Here is a 21139-nt window from a genome sequence, read left to right as displayed (position 1 = left end):
TCTTAACAGAAGGGGTGAGGGAGAAAGGAGACTTAGTCAAGGGAATGGTGGTGGGCAGATGGGGTGAGAGCCAGGCCTTTGCATCTGAGTCCACCCACTGATGCCCATCCACCTTGCACATGCTGCCTCTCAGCCCAGGTTGCAGACCTGTCTCCCGCTGCCCATGAAGGTACTTAACACAGAAGTGGAGTGAGAAAGGTGAAGCTGTCTCCTCCCAAGGGAGCCCAGAAACTCCAGCCTGGAACAGGAGCTCCCAAGACTATAATTAAAGAGACTCAAAGAGGGCGCTTGGGACAGAACCAGAAGCAGGTCCAGTGAGGACAGTGTGAGGAAAGCTGGTCAGGGGAGGGCCACAGGGCAACCAGAGCACAGGGAGAGAGACAAGTTTCTGTGTGTCCTGCACCCCAACACAGACACATCTCACACTTCCCCGGTGACCTCAGCTGGCGCCCCCTCACTCCACAGTCCACACCTGTTCTTCACCTGCCCCTTACGGTCAGCTCACGTCCACCGAGGGCCTGTGACATGCAGAGCACTGGGTGGGAGACTCCACAAAGCCCGCATGTGTGGCAGGGCTGGAGCCACTTTGGAGGGGTGCTGACCGCCAACCAGGGTGGCCAGGCTGGGTAAGGCAGGTCCTTAGAGGAATGCTGAATGGGGCAAATGGAGTCAACTAGGTTAATGGACAGCATCAGAAAGGGTGTCCCCAGCGCCAGGCCAGCCAGGTGGAGGAGAGTAAGAAATAGGAAAGAAAATGGCACCACCAGCACTTTTGTCTCCAGAGAAATTTCCAACAAATCCCTGTTCCCAGCACTCAACCTAATATTAGTCAATGCATCTCCTTCATGTACGGCTCAGCTGCTTTTCGGACTGGTACACCTGTGCTGGGACTCAGAGGGAGTGAGTTTGTGTGCGAGCCCTTTAAGAGTGAAGTCTCAGTTTCCTACAGCCCTTTGGCTCTCCTAAATGTAAGCCCCACTGTTTTTCAAAGCCAGTGGTTTTGGGGGTTCTCCTTCCTGGTGCAGGTCCCATGCGCTGGGGGCCCAAGGTGGGGCTCAGACCCCATACTCTTCACGGGGTCCTCTGTGGTTGTGATACCCCTTCTGCTTGTGAGTCATTGTGCTGGTGCTGTGGGTCCCGACTAGACCACATCTCCATCCCTCCTACCCATCACGATGTGGCTTTTTCTGTTTATCCTTAGTTGTAGAAAATTTGTTCTGCCAGTCTTCAGACCATTCTCAGCAATAGTTGTTCCATATGTAGTTGTAGTTTTAATGTTTCCATGGGAGGAGGTGGGCTCAGGGTCTTTGTTCTCTGCCATCTTGACCCCAATCTCCCCTGACATATTTTTCATAGTCTTTTCTGTATTTTCCATCCTTTTTCTATTTGAGCTTCAGTCCGAATTTTTTCTACTGATACTGCCCCTATCTTCAGATGTGTCTAATCTGTAGGTAAATCCGTGTATTGAGTTTACAATTTTAGATTACATATTTCTCCATTCTAAATCTTCCATTCGACATTTTTTACTGATTCCAATTCTCCAGTGTGTCATTTTTATTTAAACACATAAGTAACATAAATCAGAGTCTATTTCTGATCACTTTAATGCCTATTTCTTTCTGTGTGTCTGTTTTCATGGCTTATTTTTATTTCTTGACTATTTGGACCTAGCTCCTGACGTTCCAGGTAATTTGAAAAACTGTAAAAATAAATTAAAGGTTGTCATTGTCCTCAAAAGAGAATCACTTTTGCCTTCCGTGGATACAGAAGTTAACAGAGCACCTTAATATCACCTAGGATTGAATCGCTTGGAGGCTGCTTTCCCTTCAGTTTTCATGAGCGTTTGTCTATGTTCAGCTCACTATTGGTTCTACGCTGTGTCCCTTCCAGCACTTCAGCCGAAAGTCTAGGGTTTTTTGTTTGTTAGTTAGTTTGTTTTGGGTTGTTGGGTTTTGTTTATTTGTTTGTTTTTGTTTTCAGAGGAGAGGAGCTTCCCCACTGCTGAGCCCTTCCTCACCGATTTTCGTCTCCAGTACATCAGACTACCAAAATTCCCAACCATTTTATCTCTGCTTTATGCTCAGTTTCTCACCTTCTGGGCCTTGTGCTATTTATTAATCAACAGACAACTTAAGGGGGAAAACACACATAAAGTTGAGCTCACCTTAGCATATTTCTTTTTTCTCCTAAATTCTGACCCCTCAGTCCTGGCTGTCTGCATATCTTTCTGATGCTTTCCAGTTTTTTGTTTGTTTGTTTGTTTGATCCAAGTTTTCTAGTTTTTCAAAAATCAGAATGCCTCACCATGGAAAAACTTTCTGTTTGACTCAATTTTACTTAATGTAAAACATTTATTCGATATCAAAGTCAAAGTATCATTTCTCTCTATTGTGGAATGAATATTTGTGTCTCTAGTGTGACTCTATCTGGAGTAAAAGAATAATTAAATTTAAAAAGCTCAGACTGTGCAGTAACACGGAGGAGGAAGAGACATCACAGGATCTCTCCCCTAGAAACAACAATAAGCTGAACATCTAAAACTCAACAAAAACCACTCAAATTGCACACCAGCACATCTGAGCATGGGATCTGAGCATAGGAGCTACCACAGGTCACAACCTCGGGTGTTAGGCAGTAGACTGGGAGAAATAAAGAACCTGCCTCTTGTAGTCACCAGTGCTCCCTTTAGGAAGAGGAGGAAGGGAGAAGGTGCAGGAACTTCCCTGAAGAGCCCTGCCTGGGAGTGCTGTGAGTTCCATGCAGCCAGCGGCAGGGACCAGTCATCATGGCAGAAAGCAGAGAAACAGGTCAGGATGGCAGAGAAAGAACAGTTGATTTTTACCGGCCATGGCTGCAAAACTGAGGCTGAGCCACAGTCCCCAACTCCCAATCCAGAGAACCCATGCCCTCTAAGACCAATCACTGCAGAGCCCTATGGGAATCTGAGCAAACACTGCGGAGACTGTCGCTGACACTGATAGGGACTGATACTGAGGGTAGTGAATGTGATTAAATATCTACAAGAAAATAAAAAAGGCATTATTAAGCCTTTTTATAAAGCAGGATCCAAGAGACTTAGACATCTCCGCTTGGAAACCAAATAAATGCTCCTTCCTCGCAACAGGCTAAAGAGAGACCTTTATATAATAAATCTTCTTTCTGGAAAAACAGCAGAATACACTTCCATTAATGTCCAGGCAGAGAAGTAGTCCATTAAACACCATGAAAAATCAAGATGACAAGGTATCTGAGAAATAAAGAGAAAATTTTCCAGAAACTAAACTTACAAATATAGAAATATGCAACTTAAATAACAGAGAATTCAGGATGGTACTTCTGAAAAACACTCAATGAGTTCCAAAACAAGTCATATCAACAATTTCAGGAATTGAAAAAACACCTAGATAAGCAGAGAAAGGATATTGAAACCCTCCAAAATAATAGGAAAGAATTTCCAAAGATTAAAACACACACAAACACACACACATTGCAATAGTTGAAAAATGAAATAGCAAATTTGGGAAATAGGGAAATAGAGTTGACCAAATGGAGGAAAGGATCAGTGATATCAAAGACAGAAACCTAGAAATAAATCAGAAGGAAGAAGAGAGAAATTGAAGAATGAAAAATAAAGAAAGAAATATAAGAACTAGCTGATACCATCAGGAGAGGAAACATTATTGAAGGTGAGGAAAAGCAGCAGGACTACATAGCATTTTCACACAAATAGTTGATGAGAGTTTTCCAAATCTAAGGGATGAGCTGTAGCTTGGAATTCAAGAAGTCAACAGAGTACCTAATTATCTCAACCCAAAAAGGCCTTCACCAAGACACATTGTATTAAAGTTATCAAAAATCTGTGACAAAGATAGATTTCTCAGGGCAGCCAGTGAGAAGAAAATGGTAACTTATAAAGGAAAATCCATTAGATTATCATTGGACTTCTCAGTAAAATCTTAAAATCCAGAAAGAAATAGAATCAAATATGTAAACTATTAAATGAAAGGAACTAAAAGCCTAGAATAATGTATGCAGCTAAGCTCTCCTTTAGATATGAAGGATAGAGAAAGACCTTTCCAGACATAAAGAAAATTGAGGGACTCTCCACTACGAGGCCTTCATTACAGGAAATATTAAAAGGTTAAGTTCACCTAAAACAAAATGGCCAAAAAAATACATAATTAGGAAAAAGGTGACTATCAGGCAAAAAGAAGCAGAAGAGTGCAACCCTTAACTAAAAACAGGGCATTATAAGCTTAAATAATAAGTGAACGTTCAGCATACGTAGGGACAAATTGAGACAAGAATGACTGAAAAGGGGAGGATTCAAAGATCCAAACTCGCAAAGGGGAACAGAGATAAGGCACACCCAGAAGAAAATGGACGACTGTATATATATAACTATCCTTTTCATATAAGTAATGGTAACCATATGCCAAAGATTCAGAACTGAAGTATAGATCATAAAACAAGAAGAACCAGAGGCAAAACCCACAAAAGCCAACCAAAATAAAGAAATCAGAAACACAAGAACAAGGAAGCAATGGAAACACCGAGCTACCAGAAATCAAAAGATAAAATGGCTATACTAAGACCTCATATATCAATAGTTGCCCTAAATGTAGATGGACTGAACTCACCAATAAAAGACACAGAGTTGCAGAATGGATCCCCCCCCTAAAAAAAAAAACTCAACCATATGCTACCTCCCAGAGACAAATCTCACTCCAAGGACAAATATAGACTCAAAGTGAAATGGTGGAAAACTTCAAGAAAATGGCATTCAGAGAAAAGCAGGAGTAGCAGTATAAATATTGGATAAAATAGACTTCAAAATAAAAAAGGTAAAGAAAGATACTGAGGGACACTTCATAATGACAAAGGGAATCATGCACCAAGAGGACATAACCCTTATTAATATCTATGCTCCCACTAAAGGAGCCCCGAAATATGTAAAGCAATTATTAACAGAACTAACAGGAGAGAGACCAAAACACTATCATAGTAGGGGACCTAAATACCCTACTGTTGGATATGGACAGATCATCCAACAGAAAATCAATAAGGAAATAACCCTTACATGACACATTAGACCAACTGGACATAATTGACATATACAGAGCCTTCCATCCCAAAACAGCTGCTTGTTCATTATTCTCTAGTGCACATGGAATATTCTCAAGGACTGACCACGTACTGGGACACAGAGATAGCCTCAACAAATATAAGAGGGTTGAAATCGTATCAACCATATTCACTAATCATAATGCTTTGAAACTAGAGATCAATTGCAAAAAGAAAGCAGGAAGAACCACAACTACATGGAGAGTAAACAACATACTACTGAAGAATAACTGGATCATAGAAATAATAAACAGGGAGATCAAAAAATACAAAGAAACGAATGATAATGATAGTACAACCATGTGGCAATAGCGGTCATAAGAGGAAAGTTTATTTCATTACATATCTACCTCCAAAAATATGAACAAGTCTAAATAAACAACTTAATGCTTCATCTTAAAAAAACTAGAAAAAGGAGAAAAAATGAAGCCTAAAGACAGCAGAAGGAAAGAAATAATCAAAATTAGAGCAGAAATAAATGAAAACAAACAAATAAAAAACCAATAGAACAAATAAATGCATTGAGAAGGTTAATAAAATTGACAAACCTCTAGCTAGACTCACTAAAGAAAAAAGAGAAGGGCACATATAAACAAAATCAGGGATAAAAGAGGGGGAAATTATGACTGACATTGCAGAAATACAAAAGATCATATAAGAATACTATGAAAAAGCATATAACACCAAATTTAATTACCCAGAAGAAATGGATCAGCACTTAGAAAAACACAACCTTCCTAGTCTGAATCAAGAAGAACTGGAAAATCTAAATAGACCGATCAGCAGTATGGAAATTGAAACAATCATCAAAAACCTACCACAAAGTAAAAGTCCAGGACCAGAAGGCTTCACCAGTGAATTCTACCAAACGTTCAAAGAAAATTTAATACTTATTCTCCTCAAACTCCTCCAAAATATCGAAGAGGAGGCAATACTTCCCAACTCATTTTGTGAGGCCAATATTACTCTGATACCAAAGCCTGATAAAGATAACACAAAAAGAGAAAACTACAGACCAATATCTCTCATGAACACAGATGGAAAAATCCTAAATAAGATACTAGTGAACTGAATACAGCAATATATTTAAAAAATTATATGCCATGATCAAGTGGGCTTCATCCCAGGGGTACATGGATGGTTCGACATACACAAATCGATTAATGTGATACACCACATAAACAAATTAAAAAATAAGAATCATATGATCATATCAATTTATGAAGAAAAAAACCTTCAACAAGTTACAGCAGTCATTTATGATGAAAACACTTCACAAAATCAGTATAGAAGGAAAGTACCTTAACAATATATAGGCCATATATGACAAGCCCTCAGCCAACATTACACTTAATGGTGAAAAACTAAAAAACTTCCCTCTAAGATCAGGAGCAAGGTAAGGCTGTCCACTATCGCCATTGTTATTCAATATAACATTGGAGATCCTAGTGAGTGCAATAAGACAAAAGAAAGTTATATAGGCCCCCAAATAAGTCAAACTGTCACTATTTGCAGATGACATGACTCTCTATATAGAAAACCCTAAAGACTCCACAAAAACACTACTAGAAACAGTAAGCAAATACAGTAAAGTCTCTGGATTCAAAATCGATGCTCAAAAATTCATAACATTCCTATATTCTAGTAATGAAGTGTCAAAAAAAAAGAAGTAGAAAAAATAATTCCTTTGACAATTGCAACAAAAAGAATAAAATACCTAGGAATAAATCTAATGAAACATCTGAAGGACCTATTTAATGAAAACTACAAGACCCTCTTAAAGAAATTGAAGAAGATACAAAGAAAAGGGAAGATATTCCACATTCTTGTATTGGCAGAATCAACATAGTTAAAATGAGCATACTACATAAAACATTATACAGATTTAATGCAATCGCCATCAAAATCCCATCAGCATTTTTTAAAGAAGTAGAATGAAAAATCATCAGTTTTGTACAGAAGCATAAAAAAAACCCTGAATTGCCAAAGCCATCCCGAGAAAAAAGATGAGGCTGGAGGCATCACTCTGTCCCACTTGAAATTATACTACAAAGTGCCAGTAATCAGAACGGCATGGTACTGGCTGCAAAAGAGACACACAAACCAGTGGAACAGAATCGAGTGCCTAGAAATTAACCAATATCTATATGGGCAAATAATTTTTGACAAAAAAGCCAGGAATATATAGTCAAGAAAAGAAAGCCTCTTCAACAAAAGCTGCTGGGAAAACTGGAAGGCCACCTGTAAAAAAATTAAACTTGACTTTTGTCTATCACCACACACCAAAAATAACTCAAAATGGATTAAGGACCTAAATATAAAACCTGGAACAATAAAATGCATTGAAGAAAACATAGGACGTAAGCTCAAGGACCTTGGACTTAAAGAAGATTTTATGAATTTGACCTCAAAGGCAAGGGAAGTAAGAGCAAAAATAAATGAATGAGAGTACATCAATCTAAAAAGCTTCTGCTCAGCAAAAAAAACCATCAGCAATGTAAAGAGACAATCATCCGAATGGGAAAATATATTTGCTAGCAACACCTCTGATAAGGGCATAATATCCAAAATATACAAAGAACTCATACGACTCAATAACAACAACAAAACAAACAATCCAATCAAAAAATGGGCAGAGGACCTGAACAAACACTTCTCCCTAGAGGACATACAAATGGGCAATTAATATATTAAAAGATGTTCAACTTCGCTAGCTATTAGGGAAATGTGAATCAAAACCACAATGAGATACCATCTCACACCTGTTAGAATAGCTATAATCAACAGGACAAGTAACAACAAATGTTGGAGAGGATGTGGAGAAAAAGGAATCTTCATACACTGCTGGTGGGACTACAAATTGGTACAGCCACCATGGAAAACAGTATGGATGTTCCTCAAAAAAGTAAGAATTGATCCACTATATGATCCAGCAATCCTTCTACTGGGTATTTACCCCAAAGACTTGAAAACTCGTATCAGAAAAGATATTTGCACACCGATGTTCATAGCAGCATTAATCACAGTGGCCAGGACATGGATAAAACTGAAGTGTCCTATGATAGATGATTGGCTAAAGAAGCTGAAATACATACATACAATGGAATATTACTCAGCCCTAAGAAGAGATGAAATACTGCCATTTGCGACAACATGGATGGACCTTGAGATGATCCTATGTGGGATATAAACCTAGAAGCAACGAATGAACAAGACAAGCAAACAGAGACCCATGGACATGGACTATAGACTAGTGGTTACCAGAGGGTAGGGGGTGGGGGAGAAAGGGGAAGTAGATGGAGTAAAGTGGGTAAAACAGAGGGGTTTAAGGGGAAATTGAAGTGGGTAAAGGGTTTCAAATATATGGTAGCTGAAGGACCCTGGACTTTGGATGGTAAACACACAATAGAATATACGGATGTCAAATTATATGTACACCTGAAAATTATGTAATTGTATTAATTCACCTTACCCCAATAAATTTAATTTTTAAGAAAATATTCAAGTAAAAATTAAAAAAATAAAAATAAAAAGCTCATAAGTGTAGGACCTGATTCAATAGCATTAGTGTCCTTATAAAGAAAGCTCACTCTATCTCTTCTCTCTCTGCACAAGCTCAAAGGTAAAACCATTTGGAGAGAAAGTGGTTATCAGCAAGGCAGGAAGAGAGTCCATAGCAGAAACTAAACCTTGATCTTGGACTTTAAAGCCTCCAGAACTAGGAGAAATTAATTTTTGTTGTTTAAGCCATGCAGTCTGGTATTTTGTCATGGAAATCAAGGCAAACTGATCCAACGTTTATCATTCAAATACCACCAGGAACACATCTGTTGTCCAACAGAGCTGAAGTTTCCTTTTCTGATCAAGGATTGATGTATTCAAGATGATGCAGTGTGCGCCAAAGGAACAGAAAACCCGCAGTAACAAGATGGAAGTTACCTTGTACATAAAGTTCAAAACAATCCTATAAAAGCTCCTCTTCTACAATTTTACTAAGTACATCTTGGTTCTCCATGCTGCAGGAAGCATTAATAAAGCCAACTATATCTGACTAGAGTGGCATTTCCTTTCTCTGCAACCCAATGAGATGGGATTCAATTACCTTTTCTTGAGTACATGCATAGAAGTAGGAGTGACATAACAAGTCCTGGACAGAGGATCACTGACTACAGACACTCATGGGCCGGATTCCATGAAGTTGAGCCAGGCAAGAGATCTCCATTGAGAGCCTGGTACGTGTTTTCCAAGGAAAACAGCAGAAAGATATGCAGACAGCCAGGACTGAGGGGCCAGAATTTAGGAGAAAAAAGAAATATGCTAAGGTGAGCTCAACTTTATGTGTGTTTTCCCCCTTAAGTTGTCTGTTGATTAATAAATAGCACAAGGCCCAGAAGGTGAGAAACTGAGCATAAAGCAGAGATAAAATGGTTGGGAATTTTGGTAGTCTGATGTACTGGAGACGAAAATCGGTGAGGAAGGGCTCAGCAGTGGGGAAGCTCCTCTCCTCTGAAAACAAAAACAAACAAATAAACAAAACCCAACAACCCAAAACAAACTAACTAACAAACAAAAAACCCTAGACTTTCGGCTGAAGTGCTGGAAGGGACACAGCGTAGAACCAATAGTGAGCTGAACATAGACAAACGCTCATGAAAACTGAAGGGAAAGCAGCCTCCAAGCGATTCAATCCTAGGTGATATTAAGGTGCTCTGTTAACTTCTGTATCCACGGAAGGCAAAAGCGATTCTCTTTTGAGGACAATGACAACCTTTAATTTATTTTTACAGTTTTTCAAATTACCTGGAACGTCAGGAGCTAGGTCCAAATAGTCAAGAAATAAAAATAAGCCATGAAAACAGACACACAGAAAGAAACAGGCATTAAAGTGATCAGAAATAGACTCTGATTTATGTTACTTATGTGTTTAAATAAAAATGACACACTGGAGAATTGGAATCAGTAAAAAATGTCGAATGGAAGATTTAGAATGGAGAAATATGTAATCTAAAATTGTAAACTCAATACACGGATTTACCTACAGATTAGACACATCTGAAGATAGGGGCAGTATCAGTAGAAAAAATTCGGACTGAAGCTCAAATAGAAAAAGGATGGAAAATACAGAAAAGACTATGAAAAATATGTCAGGGGAGATTGGGGTCAAGATGGCAGAGAACAAAGACCCTGAGCCCACCTCCTCCCATGGAAACATTAAAACTACAACTACATATGGAACAACTATTGCTGAGAATGGTCTGAAGACTGGCAGAACAAATTTTCTACAACTAAGGATAAACAGAAAAAGCCACATCGTGATGGGTAGGAGGGATGGAGATGTGGTCTAGTCGGGACCCACAGCACCAGCACAATGACTCACAAGCAGAAGGGGTATCACAACCACAGAGGACCCCTGTGAAGAGTATGGGGTCTGAGCCCCACCTTGGGTCCCCAGCGCATGGGACCTGCACCAGGAAGGAGAACCCCCAAAACCACTGGCTTTGAAAAACAGTGGGGCTTACATTTAGGAGAGCCAAAGGGCTGTAGGAAACTGAGACTTCACTCTTAAAGGGCTCGCACACAAACTCACTCCCTCTGAGTCCCAGCACAGGTGTACCAGTCCGAAAAGCAGCTGAGCCGTACATGAAGGAGATGCATTGACTAATATTAGGTTGAGTGCTGGGAACAGGGATTTGTTGGAAATTTCTCTGGAGACAAAAGTGCTGGTGGTGCCATTTTCTTTCCTATTTCTTACTCTCCTCCACCTGGCTGGCCTGGCGCTGGGGACACCCTTTCTGATGCTGTCCATTAACCTAGTTGACTCCATTTGCCCCATTCAGCATTCCTCTAAGGACCTGCCTTACCCAGCCTGGCCACCCTGGTTGGCGGTCAGCACCCCTCCAAAGTGGCTCCAGCCCTGCCACACAGTGCGGGCTTTGTGGAGTCTCCCACCCAGTGCTCTGCATGTCACAGGCCCTCGGTGGACGTGAGCTGACCGTAAGGGGCAGGTGAAGAACAGGTGTGGACTGTGGAGTGAGGGGGCGCCAGCTGAGGTCACCGGGGAAGTGTGAGATGTGTCTGTGTTGGGGTGCAGGACACACAGAAACTTGTCTCTCTCCCTGTGCTCTGGTTGCCCTGTGGCCCTCCCCTGACCAGCTTTCCTCACACTGTCCTCACTGGACCTGCTTCTGGTTCTGTCCCAAGCGCCCTCTTTGAGTCTCTTTAATTATAGTCTTGGGAGCTCCTGTTCCAGGCTGGAGTTTCTGGGCTCCCTTGGGAGGAGACAGCTTCACCTTTCTCACTCCACTTCTGTGTTAAGTACCTTCATGGGCAGCGGGAGACAGGTCTGCAACCTGGGCTGAGAGGCAGCATGTGCAAGGTGGATGGGCATCAGTGGGTGGGCTCAGATGCAAAGGCCTGGCTCTCACCCCATCTGCCCACCACCATTCCCTTGACTAAGTCTCCTTTCTCCCTCACCCCTTCTGTTAAGAGGAGGCCGTTGTCTGTCTGAGCCCCACCGAGCTAAGGAGGCTGAGAAGCGAAAAGCTGAGAAAGGAGGTCAGAGCTGGAGGGCTCCCCTCGGTCCCCTCTGACCCAGTAAGTGTGCACACGAGGTAGGACGATGAAATGACTCTGATGATGAGATCTTCTTCCATGGGCATCTGCTAATTATTTTTTCCTCCAGACAACCCAGCTAAAGGTGAGTGCATATCTTTTTCCTGTCACCCCTCTTGTCTTCTCCTTGCAGTTTCTGTTACTGATTTCTGGTTCATTTCTTCATTTTTGTTTATTCATCAGCATTTATTCTTCTTCCTATTTTCTGCTTTTATCAAGGGTATTTTTCTGGGGGGGGGGACGGGGTGGACATATGCTTCTAGTGTTACGTCTCTTCTCTCTTGTTTTCTAGTCCTTTTCCTTTGACCTACTTCTTTTTATTTACTTGATGTCTCATTGACCTTTTCCTTCTTATTTCCTTCTGTTTGGATTTGGATTGGGGGCTCGGTGATGAGGTCCTACATTTAAGGGCATTCTAAAGCAGGAGGACAAAGGATGAATGGAGAGAGCTGAAGATAAGGAAAAGGAGGGCTGATATGGACAGATCATTCTGTCCCAAAAGAATATTGTCAAAAGAAGGTGTGTGATTTTTAATAGTGATGTTCTAAGAAGAAAAATATAGCCATTAACTAGACATCCAGAGAAAGGAAAAAGTTCAAGAGCAGGGGAAATTATCATGTAAAATATTAGAATAATTTCTTGAGTTGTTATGCATAATACAATTAATTATTTGACAAATATTCGCTGAGCTCATAATATATGTTAGCAGTGTTCTAGGTGTTGAGATCCCACTATGAGCAAAAGTGTCTTCAGGGAATGTAGATTCTAGTTAGGAAAATAGAAGTTAAACAAATCCATATGAATTAAATGTAGCATGCCTGATGGTGTTGAGTGCTATGAGAAATTTAAGGCAGAATGGAATGCAGAGGGAAGAAAGATTTCAAGTCTACATGAGGAAGGCTTGGCTGAGAAGATCAGGCACAAGTAATTGGATAATGTGGAGAATATCTGGGAAGAGCACTCCATGAAGAGGCTAGAGTGAGCACCAAGGCACCCTGATGGTGGTCTCTGCTTCTGTGTGGGAGGAAACACAGGAGGCAGGTGAAACCTGAATGGAGGGAATTCTGGGGAAAGTAGAATGAAAGGGCATCTGGGTGGTGATGGAAGGCTGACTGAGAAAGTCTGGCTTTATTATTGAAGTATCTTGGCTTTTATTCCTGTTGGTATGGGTTCACTCTCATGCTATTGGAAAGGAAACCAAGTTAGGTGCCATTGCTATTATACAGAGGAGCAGTGATGACATTGTGGTAAGGTGGGAGCAGACAGGAATGAGAGGTTCTTAGGGGTGGAAATATGTGTGCATGTGTGTATGCGGGCACAGGCGTGCATGCACACATCTGTAGGCATGTATGGTTTTGAAACCAGTATTTTTTAATTCAAACCAGTTGTATGAGTGTATGTTAATTAGATTTAAAATTTTTTTCAAGTACGATTGACATTCAATATTATTTTATATTGCTTTCAGGTATACATTATAGTAGTTATACATTTACATAATTTATGAAGTGATCCCCTGATAAGTATAGTACCCACCTGGCACCATATAAATGGTGGATATATTTTGGAGAATGAACTAGCAGAGGTTTCTGATGGTGAAACGTGAGAGAGACAGAGTAGATTCAAGATGACCTATGGGATGTATCCTGAGCAACTGGGCAGATTTGCTCTTAATTAAACTGGGAAGAAGGTTAGAAGTGTTTCTCCAGTGGAAACCAAGGCTAAAATTGGCCACTTTAGGTGGAACAACCCAGTAGCTCTCCAAGTGGAAATCCTGAGTACACAGTGGGTATAAGATTCATAGTTCCAAGGAGCCATCCAGAATATCATTAATCAACCAGGTAGTATTGTAGGACAAAGTGGGAGGAGGGGAGAAGAAGAGTGTGGAGTGTATCTCTTTGAAGGTGCATGTACCCACATGTCTCTGCACACAACAGGTAGGACTGAATGTCTTCAGTACAAGAGGAGAAATTTCTACCATGACATCTGGGGGACTCGATTTCTTCAGTTAGTTGGCTGAGTCTTGATATGATCAAAATAATCAAAGGCTGTAGGAACAGTAATTCTCTCCTGTAGGCTACCCACCCACAATATCATCCCTGCATTTTGTCTGTCACAAGCACAGCTGGGCACATTTTCTGGGGTGTGGGCCTGCTTCTGTGGTCATGGATCTCGGTAGGCCCCACCCTAGTTTAGGAAACTACTTTGGGACTTCTCACAGAGAGCGTGTTCTGTAGAGTCTCCTCATTTCTTCTTTGTGAGCAGTAAGGAAGACATGAATACAGCCCAAACAAATGTCTTCCAGATGTGACTATCATTTATTTGTGTAGAACATTCTTGTCTTTTGTAAAAACCTGAAGATATTTCTTACTCTATCACTCACTGTCCTCATAGGAAGGAATCAGCAGTGAATGATTATTTGGGTCAAGAACAAGTTCTGCATTGAAAGGTTCAGTCCATTTGATCTCAAAAATTGAGGTTGCAGCTAGATGTCAATTAATGATGTGTTATTTTATTTAGTCAACACATACCTATACAAGAACATGGAGCATTTGAGAGAAGTTGTCAATGACACCAGGAGTGAGGAGGGGGGGCATGTGGATAACTGGAGGAGAGATGTTCCCTTGAGAGAGAAGGGTAAATGTCCTAAGGTAAGAGTGTGTCCGTCTTGCTTGAGGAAAAAATGAAGAGGCTCCTGTACTGAGCACCCTGAGGGAGGAGGAGGTATAAGCCCATGTCCAAGCATTGGGTGTGGGAAGGGCACCCACAGTGGTGGCTCATGTGAGGCTTGGAGGCCTTGAAAGGATTGGGTCTTGTCCTGAATGTGTTAGGAACCAATGGCATAGCTTGAGCACAAGAGTGACACTATCTGCCTTGAATTTCAGATAATGGCTTAACCCTCTTATTGCTGGTGAGAAGCAGGGAGCCCAGTCAGAGGCTGCTGTGAACTGTAACTGCACTGAAGGCAGCACATTCTAGGATGAAACAAACGTGGTGTGAGAGACCACAGTGGAATAGTCACCTTGTGTTTAAGGTGTCAGGGAGATAGGCAGATGTATACAGTCTGCATGGAATTGAAAGTTTGGGGCTGAAGAGAGGGCTGCAGCTGGGTGTTGGGATACAATGGAGATTCGGGTGTCATTTTGAGAGACAGGCCAGCTGATGGGTTCTCTGGCTTATTCACCTCAAACTCATGATCATCACCCCAAGGTGATTCCTTGAGTTTCTAAGGGTGAAAAATGTAATTGTAACTTTTGTCTAGGACTACAGGATTCCATTTATACTAACCAACTCACAGGACAGGAATTTAATAACCACAAGTGGTCATGTACTATGTTAAAGATACACTGAGATGTTACAAATTTTAAGTTTGAGTAGAAATCAACTCTAATTGGGCAGCATCCAACAGAAGGTGATTAGGAGAACTCCATAGACAGGAAGCAGGGGAGAGACTTTCATAGAGAAAAGGCAGAAGAAAAGTTAATTAATAATTAATTAAAATGTTTTGATTAAATGTTTTAATTAATTAATTTTTTATAGTGATGTTGGTTAATGAAATCCAATAAGTTTCAGTTGTACACTTTAACAGTAAGGCATATGTATATTTACACTCTGTTCACCTCTCATAGTTAGATTTCTTTCTGTCTACACATATTTGACCCACTTTACCCAGTCTACCTCCCCCTACCCACTCCGCTCTACCCTCTGGTAGGTGTCTAGTTTTTAAGAGTCCGGATTATGGATCAGAAGGCTGCTGAGTGAGCCAAGAATCACAGAAAGGGAATTGGAAGTTCTCAACTAAGAAGCTCCAAGATAAGGGAGTTTTCCTTTCTAAGGATATTTTTGCCCCAAAACTGCCTGATATAATTTAAAGTATCTGGAACTTAGATTACAAAGGCTCCTTCTCAAGTCTTGGTTCCACATTCACTCACCGTGTGAACTTGGGCAATGCAGCCAACTCCTCAGAGCCTCAATTTTCTCACTTTAAAAAATTTTTTTAAATTATTAATTTTATTTTTTATTTTTTTAATTGCAGTTGACATTCAATATTATACATGTTTTAGGTTTATAGTATAGTTGTTAGACATTCATATAGCTTATGGAGTGATCCACCTGATAAATCTAGTATTCATCTGGCAGAATACGTAGTTATTACAATATTATTGACTATAATCCTATGCTGTACTTTACATCTCTGTGACTATTTTGTGCATGCCAATTTGTACTTCTTAAGTCCTTCCACCTTTATACCCAAACCTATACCCCATCCCATCTGGCAACTGTCAGTTTATTCTCTATATCTGCATTTGTTTCTGTTTTGATTGTCCATTTATTTTGTTTTTTAGATTCCATATATAAGAGAAACCACATGGTATTTTTCTTTCTCTGACTAATGTCACTTAACATAATCCCCTCTAGGTCCATCCACGTTGTTGCATCAATTTATTCATTTGCAAACAAGAGTATTTTTAAGCAATCACTATGCCTTCAATGTGGGATCACTTCAAGTCAAGTGAAAAATGGATGTGAGTAATGTGGAATGCAAAAGTCATACATTATTTTTACTGATTGAATTTTGCCTGTCACTAGACCAGGCAGAGAAATCTGCCTCTTTTCAGCGGGTGAGAGACAGGCTGACAAACTCAGTAACTTTGATTCTTTGGTTTCTAGGCAACTTACAAATCACCATCTTTCATATTTGACAAAATAACTTTTCAAATTAACCAGAGTCCAATTTATTTATATCAGTAATCATGATTTGAGATTAAATGTAGAAGGATATAATAGACAGATTCTAAAATGGTACCCATTGGTCCCTGTTTTTTGGCATTCATGCCCTTGTGTGCTCCCCTCCTCATGAATGTGGTTAGATTTAGTGACTCAGTTTTAAAGAATATAATTCAGCAGAATTCCTGGGAAGTAACTTTCGATATTAGGTTATAAGATATAGCTTCTATGTAGTGTGTTTTTATTTTCAGTACCTCTTTGATCACCCTGCCTGAGAGAAGTCAACTGCCCTGCAGTGAGGAAACCCTATAAAGAGGGAAAGAGGACCAATAACAGCCAATGGGTGATCTTGGAGTAGAGCCTCCTCCCTATTGCAGCCTGGTGGATAGCTTTATGGTAACCTCACATGAAACCTAATACCAGCTAAACTGTGGAGCTATTTGTTTAACAGCAATAGATAGCTAATACAAATTTAAGGAAAGAATACTAAACTACTGTGCTACTTCTAAAACCATGAAAATGCTTGATAGTGCAGCCCTGGATGGAGAAAGAGACAGAAAAGACAGATGAAATTAGAAGGGGACTGATGAAAGAGAAAATAGGGATAAGTCTAAAAAAGTGGAAAAGCCTTTGATAGTGAAGATGAGGTAACTGGGTAAGAATGTGAGGATGACAATAAAAGAGTTGTAGTCAAAATATGGTAATGTTTTCCATTCAGCTGCTTCTAATTTTTTTTTATTTGCTTTAGGTTCAGATATTGTCACCACTTTCAAGGGATTTTTGCATGACTTTGATTTCTTGATTTGCTTTTGTCCATGCAAAATCAGGCCATATTTCTGATTCCATTTCATATAATATATTTAAAAAAAGATCTTGACCAAATCTCAAGAGAAATACCCATTCATTAATAGTCCAAATAAATTAATTGGAACTCTTATAAAACAAAGTGTAAATGCTCATTTAATTAGAATGTCAGGTGGAATATATTAGTTAGAAAATTTATATAAAGAAAGCTGCTTGATTTCTCCTGAAGATGACTTTATAGGCAGGTATTCCCTCTATGTGTTTATTAGCCGACATCTACTAAGGCCCTGTTCCTGTGATTATTTTAAAAGTCACTATACAATTGAACTGTTCTTAAGAGGTTTGGACACCAAATCATTGCTTCTCCCCATTGACTCTGAACTTTCCTGTAAACCCCAATATAATTGACAGCAATGGCACCCAATAGCAATTTTTCCTTTTCATGTGATACACTAGAGAGCACTTCCTTTACCTATATTATAAACATAACAGAATGGATAGTATGATAAAACTATCGAACATAGAGAAAGGTATACACTAAAGAACAACTCATATTTCATTCTCTTCCCTGTCTATAACACATGTAAGTTGTCCAGCCCTGTTAGAGATAGTTTAACAAGTCTGTGTGCTGTCATAAAAGACTCAATATCATATAACAAAGCTGAGACTTGGCTTTTAGAAAGGTCCTAAGACACATAAAATAACTCCATTTCTGCTCTTCTTGGTAAGAATACACACCAATAAAGATACATGGACCATTCTATGAACTAACAGAGCTCCTACTGCTGTGTCATAGAGATATGAAGAAATGCCCTGAAGTTTATGTTGTTAAGGCCTCATGAGTGACAAACAGCACAGCTGGATGAAGATATGCAATGCAGAGGTCAATAAAGAAAAGCCTATCATTTCAAAACTTTGTGTCCATATTCTTAGGTGAACAGGAACAACAACAGAGCCATGGAGATGTGGCTGAACCAATCATCCACAGAGGGCTTCATCCTCTTGGGCATCTTTTCCCAGAGTCTGACTGACCTCGTCCTCTTCTCTGCAGTTACGGGAGTCTTCACAGTGGCCCTCTGCGGGAATGGCCTCCTCATCTTCCTCATCTTCACAGATCCTCGACTTCACACACCCATGTACTTCTTCCTCAGTCAGCTCTCCCTCATGGACCTCATGTTGGTCTGTGACATTGTGCCAAAGATGGTGGTCAACTTCCTGTCTGGCACAAAGTTCATCTCCTTTGTGGGCTGTGGCATACAAATTGGCTTTTTTGTCTCTCTTGTAGGATCTGAAGGGCTCTTGCTGGGACTCATGGCTTATGACCGCTATGTGGCCATTAGTCACCCACTTCACTATCCCAACCTCATGAATCAGAGAGTCTGTCTCCAGATTGCTGGAAGTTCCTGGGCTTTTGGGATACTAGATGGTTTGATCCAGATGGTGGCAGCCATGAGTTTACACTACTGTGGTTCAAGGAATGTGGACCACTTCTTCTGTGAGGTGCTGTCCTTATTGAAGTTGGCTTGTATAGACACATCTATTTTTGAACACGCGCTATTTGTTTGCTGTGTCTTCATGCTCCTCCTTCCTTTCTCCATCATCGTGGCCTCCTATTCTCGCATTCTGAGGGCTGTACTCCACATGCGCTCTGCTCAGGCCAGTAGAAAGGCTCTGGCCACCTGTTCCTCCCACCTGACAGCTGTCTCCCTCTTCTACGGGGCAGCCATGTTCATCTACCTGAGACCTAGACGCTACCGGGCCCCAAGCCATGACAAGGTGATCTCCATCTTCTACACAGTTCTCACCCCTATGCTCAATCCCCTCATTTATAGCTTGAGGAACAGGGAGGTGATGGGGGCCCTGAGGAAGGGGCTGGACCGTTGCAGGATTGGCAGCCAGCACTGAAGGACCAGGCCGTCCTGTGCTTGGTGCTGCCACCTCTCGGTTGCGTAATGTTGGTAAGTCACTCATCATTTGTTGGTGTCTGTTTCCTTATCAATAAATGGGAGCAATGATGCCTGTCCTACCTCACGGGGATTTTGCAGGGATCCCTCCATGTGACTCATCGTTTATAAAGTCCTTGAAGTAAATTCACTCTATTTCTTAATTCTCTTTGGTTGTAACTGTCTTTTATTGAGGGCTTACTAAGTGGCGGGCACTGTCTTATTCCCTTTACATACCTCTATATTATTTAATTGATGATTCAGAATAAGAAACATAGATATCTTAAATAAAAACGTTCTGGATGGCGGAAATTGTCTCTATCATTCTTTTCGGGTAGGACCTAGCCTTCTTCCATATTCCATTGGAGGCTTTATAAAACTCCTTCTAATAAATAAAAAACATATTTCTACTGTTTAGAGGTTATCTCTGCAAGGGTAATGTCTTATTTATTTGCACATCACCAATACCTGGCCCTGTGCCTTATGAATAGCAGTTGCTCAGTAAAAACCTTATTAAATGAATGCAAGAAGAGAGCATCGATGAGATAAAATATATGAAAGCATTTTTAAAAACATCACGTTCACATGCCAAATTTTCTGTAGCAGCCGTGATTCATTCGGTACTTCAAATTCTACATAGTAAAACCTGATCTTTTGGGAGGATGAAGATTAGAACAGAAATAAAGATGGAATTTGAGCCATTATTTAAACACATATATCAGTCAGGATCCAGTCGGCAATAAAACTGCCTCAGATGTTTTAACAGAGAAAATGTAATGTAAATATAGTGCCAACTATACATTTGAAAAACTGAAATGGCACAGGAACACCAAGGATTGCAGAGAGAGAGAGAGAGAGAGAGAGAGAGAGAGAGAGAGAGAGAGAGAGAAATAAAACAGCAGAAAGAAGCCAGTATTCCTACCCTGGGAATGTAAAGGGAGAGGTTATGGTGTTTAAGCCCTGGAATCCTGACCCCCGAACATCTGAGGAGAAGGCACTGACCAGCTGGTGTTCACATCTCAGAGGAAACCCTGTGGAGGGGCTCCCCAACCTCTGAGAAGCTTGCTCTGCCCTGACTTCTGGTGGTTCTTCCAGAGCCCAGAGTAAGAGGAAGGGCTCACAGAGCTGGGTCTCAGACTTCTGACGAGTGGGTGCTGTGTGTCTGGTTCTGGAACTCCAGGAGTTCAGAGGACACTCTCTGTCCCCAGACTGCTGAGGAGTAGGTGTCGGTCAGCTGTTGCTCGTTGCTCTGAAGGACAGAATGAGACCTGTATGCAAGTGTGAGGATGAAATCTGCAGAGCCCTCTGGCTGCTCAGCGTCCAGATTATTTTATCCATATTTGAACTTTTGTAAAGAGCAACAGCAACATAACACTTCTTAACTATGTTTCATGGTATTCTCCATCAGCCATAGTATCCGTCTGAGGGCAAAGTTAGTTATGTGTCAGCTCTCAGTATTAGCCACCACCAGCTCTCAGTGTGTAATCATATAAGGAAGAAAGGTAGATAAGAACAAATGAGCTCACATACATGTACAACACACACACACACACACACACACACACACACACACACACACACCCCCCAATTGATCAGGACACCATACTTAATATTTATAACTTTCTTCTTCCACTTGCCATTCTCTATTACTTTGCCGTCAACTACGACTTTGTTAGTGAGTGAGTCTGTGCTTGGGTCCTTTAAGAGGAATATGTGGGATCCAGCAGCCCTCTGTCTCACCTGGACTGGTTCCCCAGTGATTATTACCATCAGAAGTTATGGAGATTTTCCTTCCTGGCACTGAAACCCTGGGCCAAGGAGCCCAGTCTGTGGCTAGGACCCCTCACTTCTCAAAAAAAGACCTCAAAGGCCGAGATATCCCTCCCATTTCTTAACCGCCATTCATGAGTGTAGGGCCTGCTTGTTCTGTG

The 21139-nt window shown here is 40.8% G+C and overlaps 1 protein-coding gene across 1 annotated transcript; it reads left to right on the top strand.

The window, feature by feature from the left end:
- The first annotated feature begins 18222 nt into the window (after window positions 1-18222).
- On the top strand, window positions 18223-19170 carry LOC107509372 (olfactory receptor 56-like). The gene has a single exon (XM_016141838.2). It carries the CDS (start codon window positions 18223-18225, stop codon window positions 19168-19170), a length of 948 nt encoding a protein of 315 aa, XP_015997324.2.
- The last annotated feature ends 1969 nt before the right edge of the window (window positions 19171-21139 follow it).

Source organism: Rousettus aegyptiacus, unplaced genomic scaffold (genome assembly GCF_014176215.1).
Source record: "Rousettus aegyptiacus isolate mRouAeg1 unplaced genomic scaffold, mRouAeg1.p scaffold_m13_p_7, whole genome shotgun sequence".
NCBI lineage: Eukaryota > Metazoa > Chordata > Mammalia > Chiroptera > Pteropodidae > Rousettus > Rousettus aegyptiacus.
This window is presented reverse-complemented; position numbering and strand designations above follow the sequence as displayed.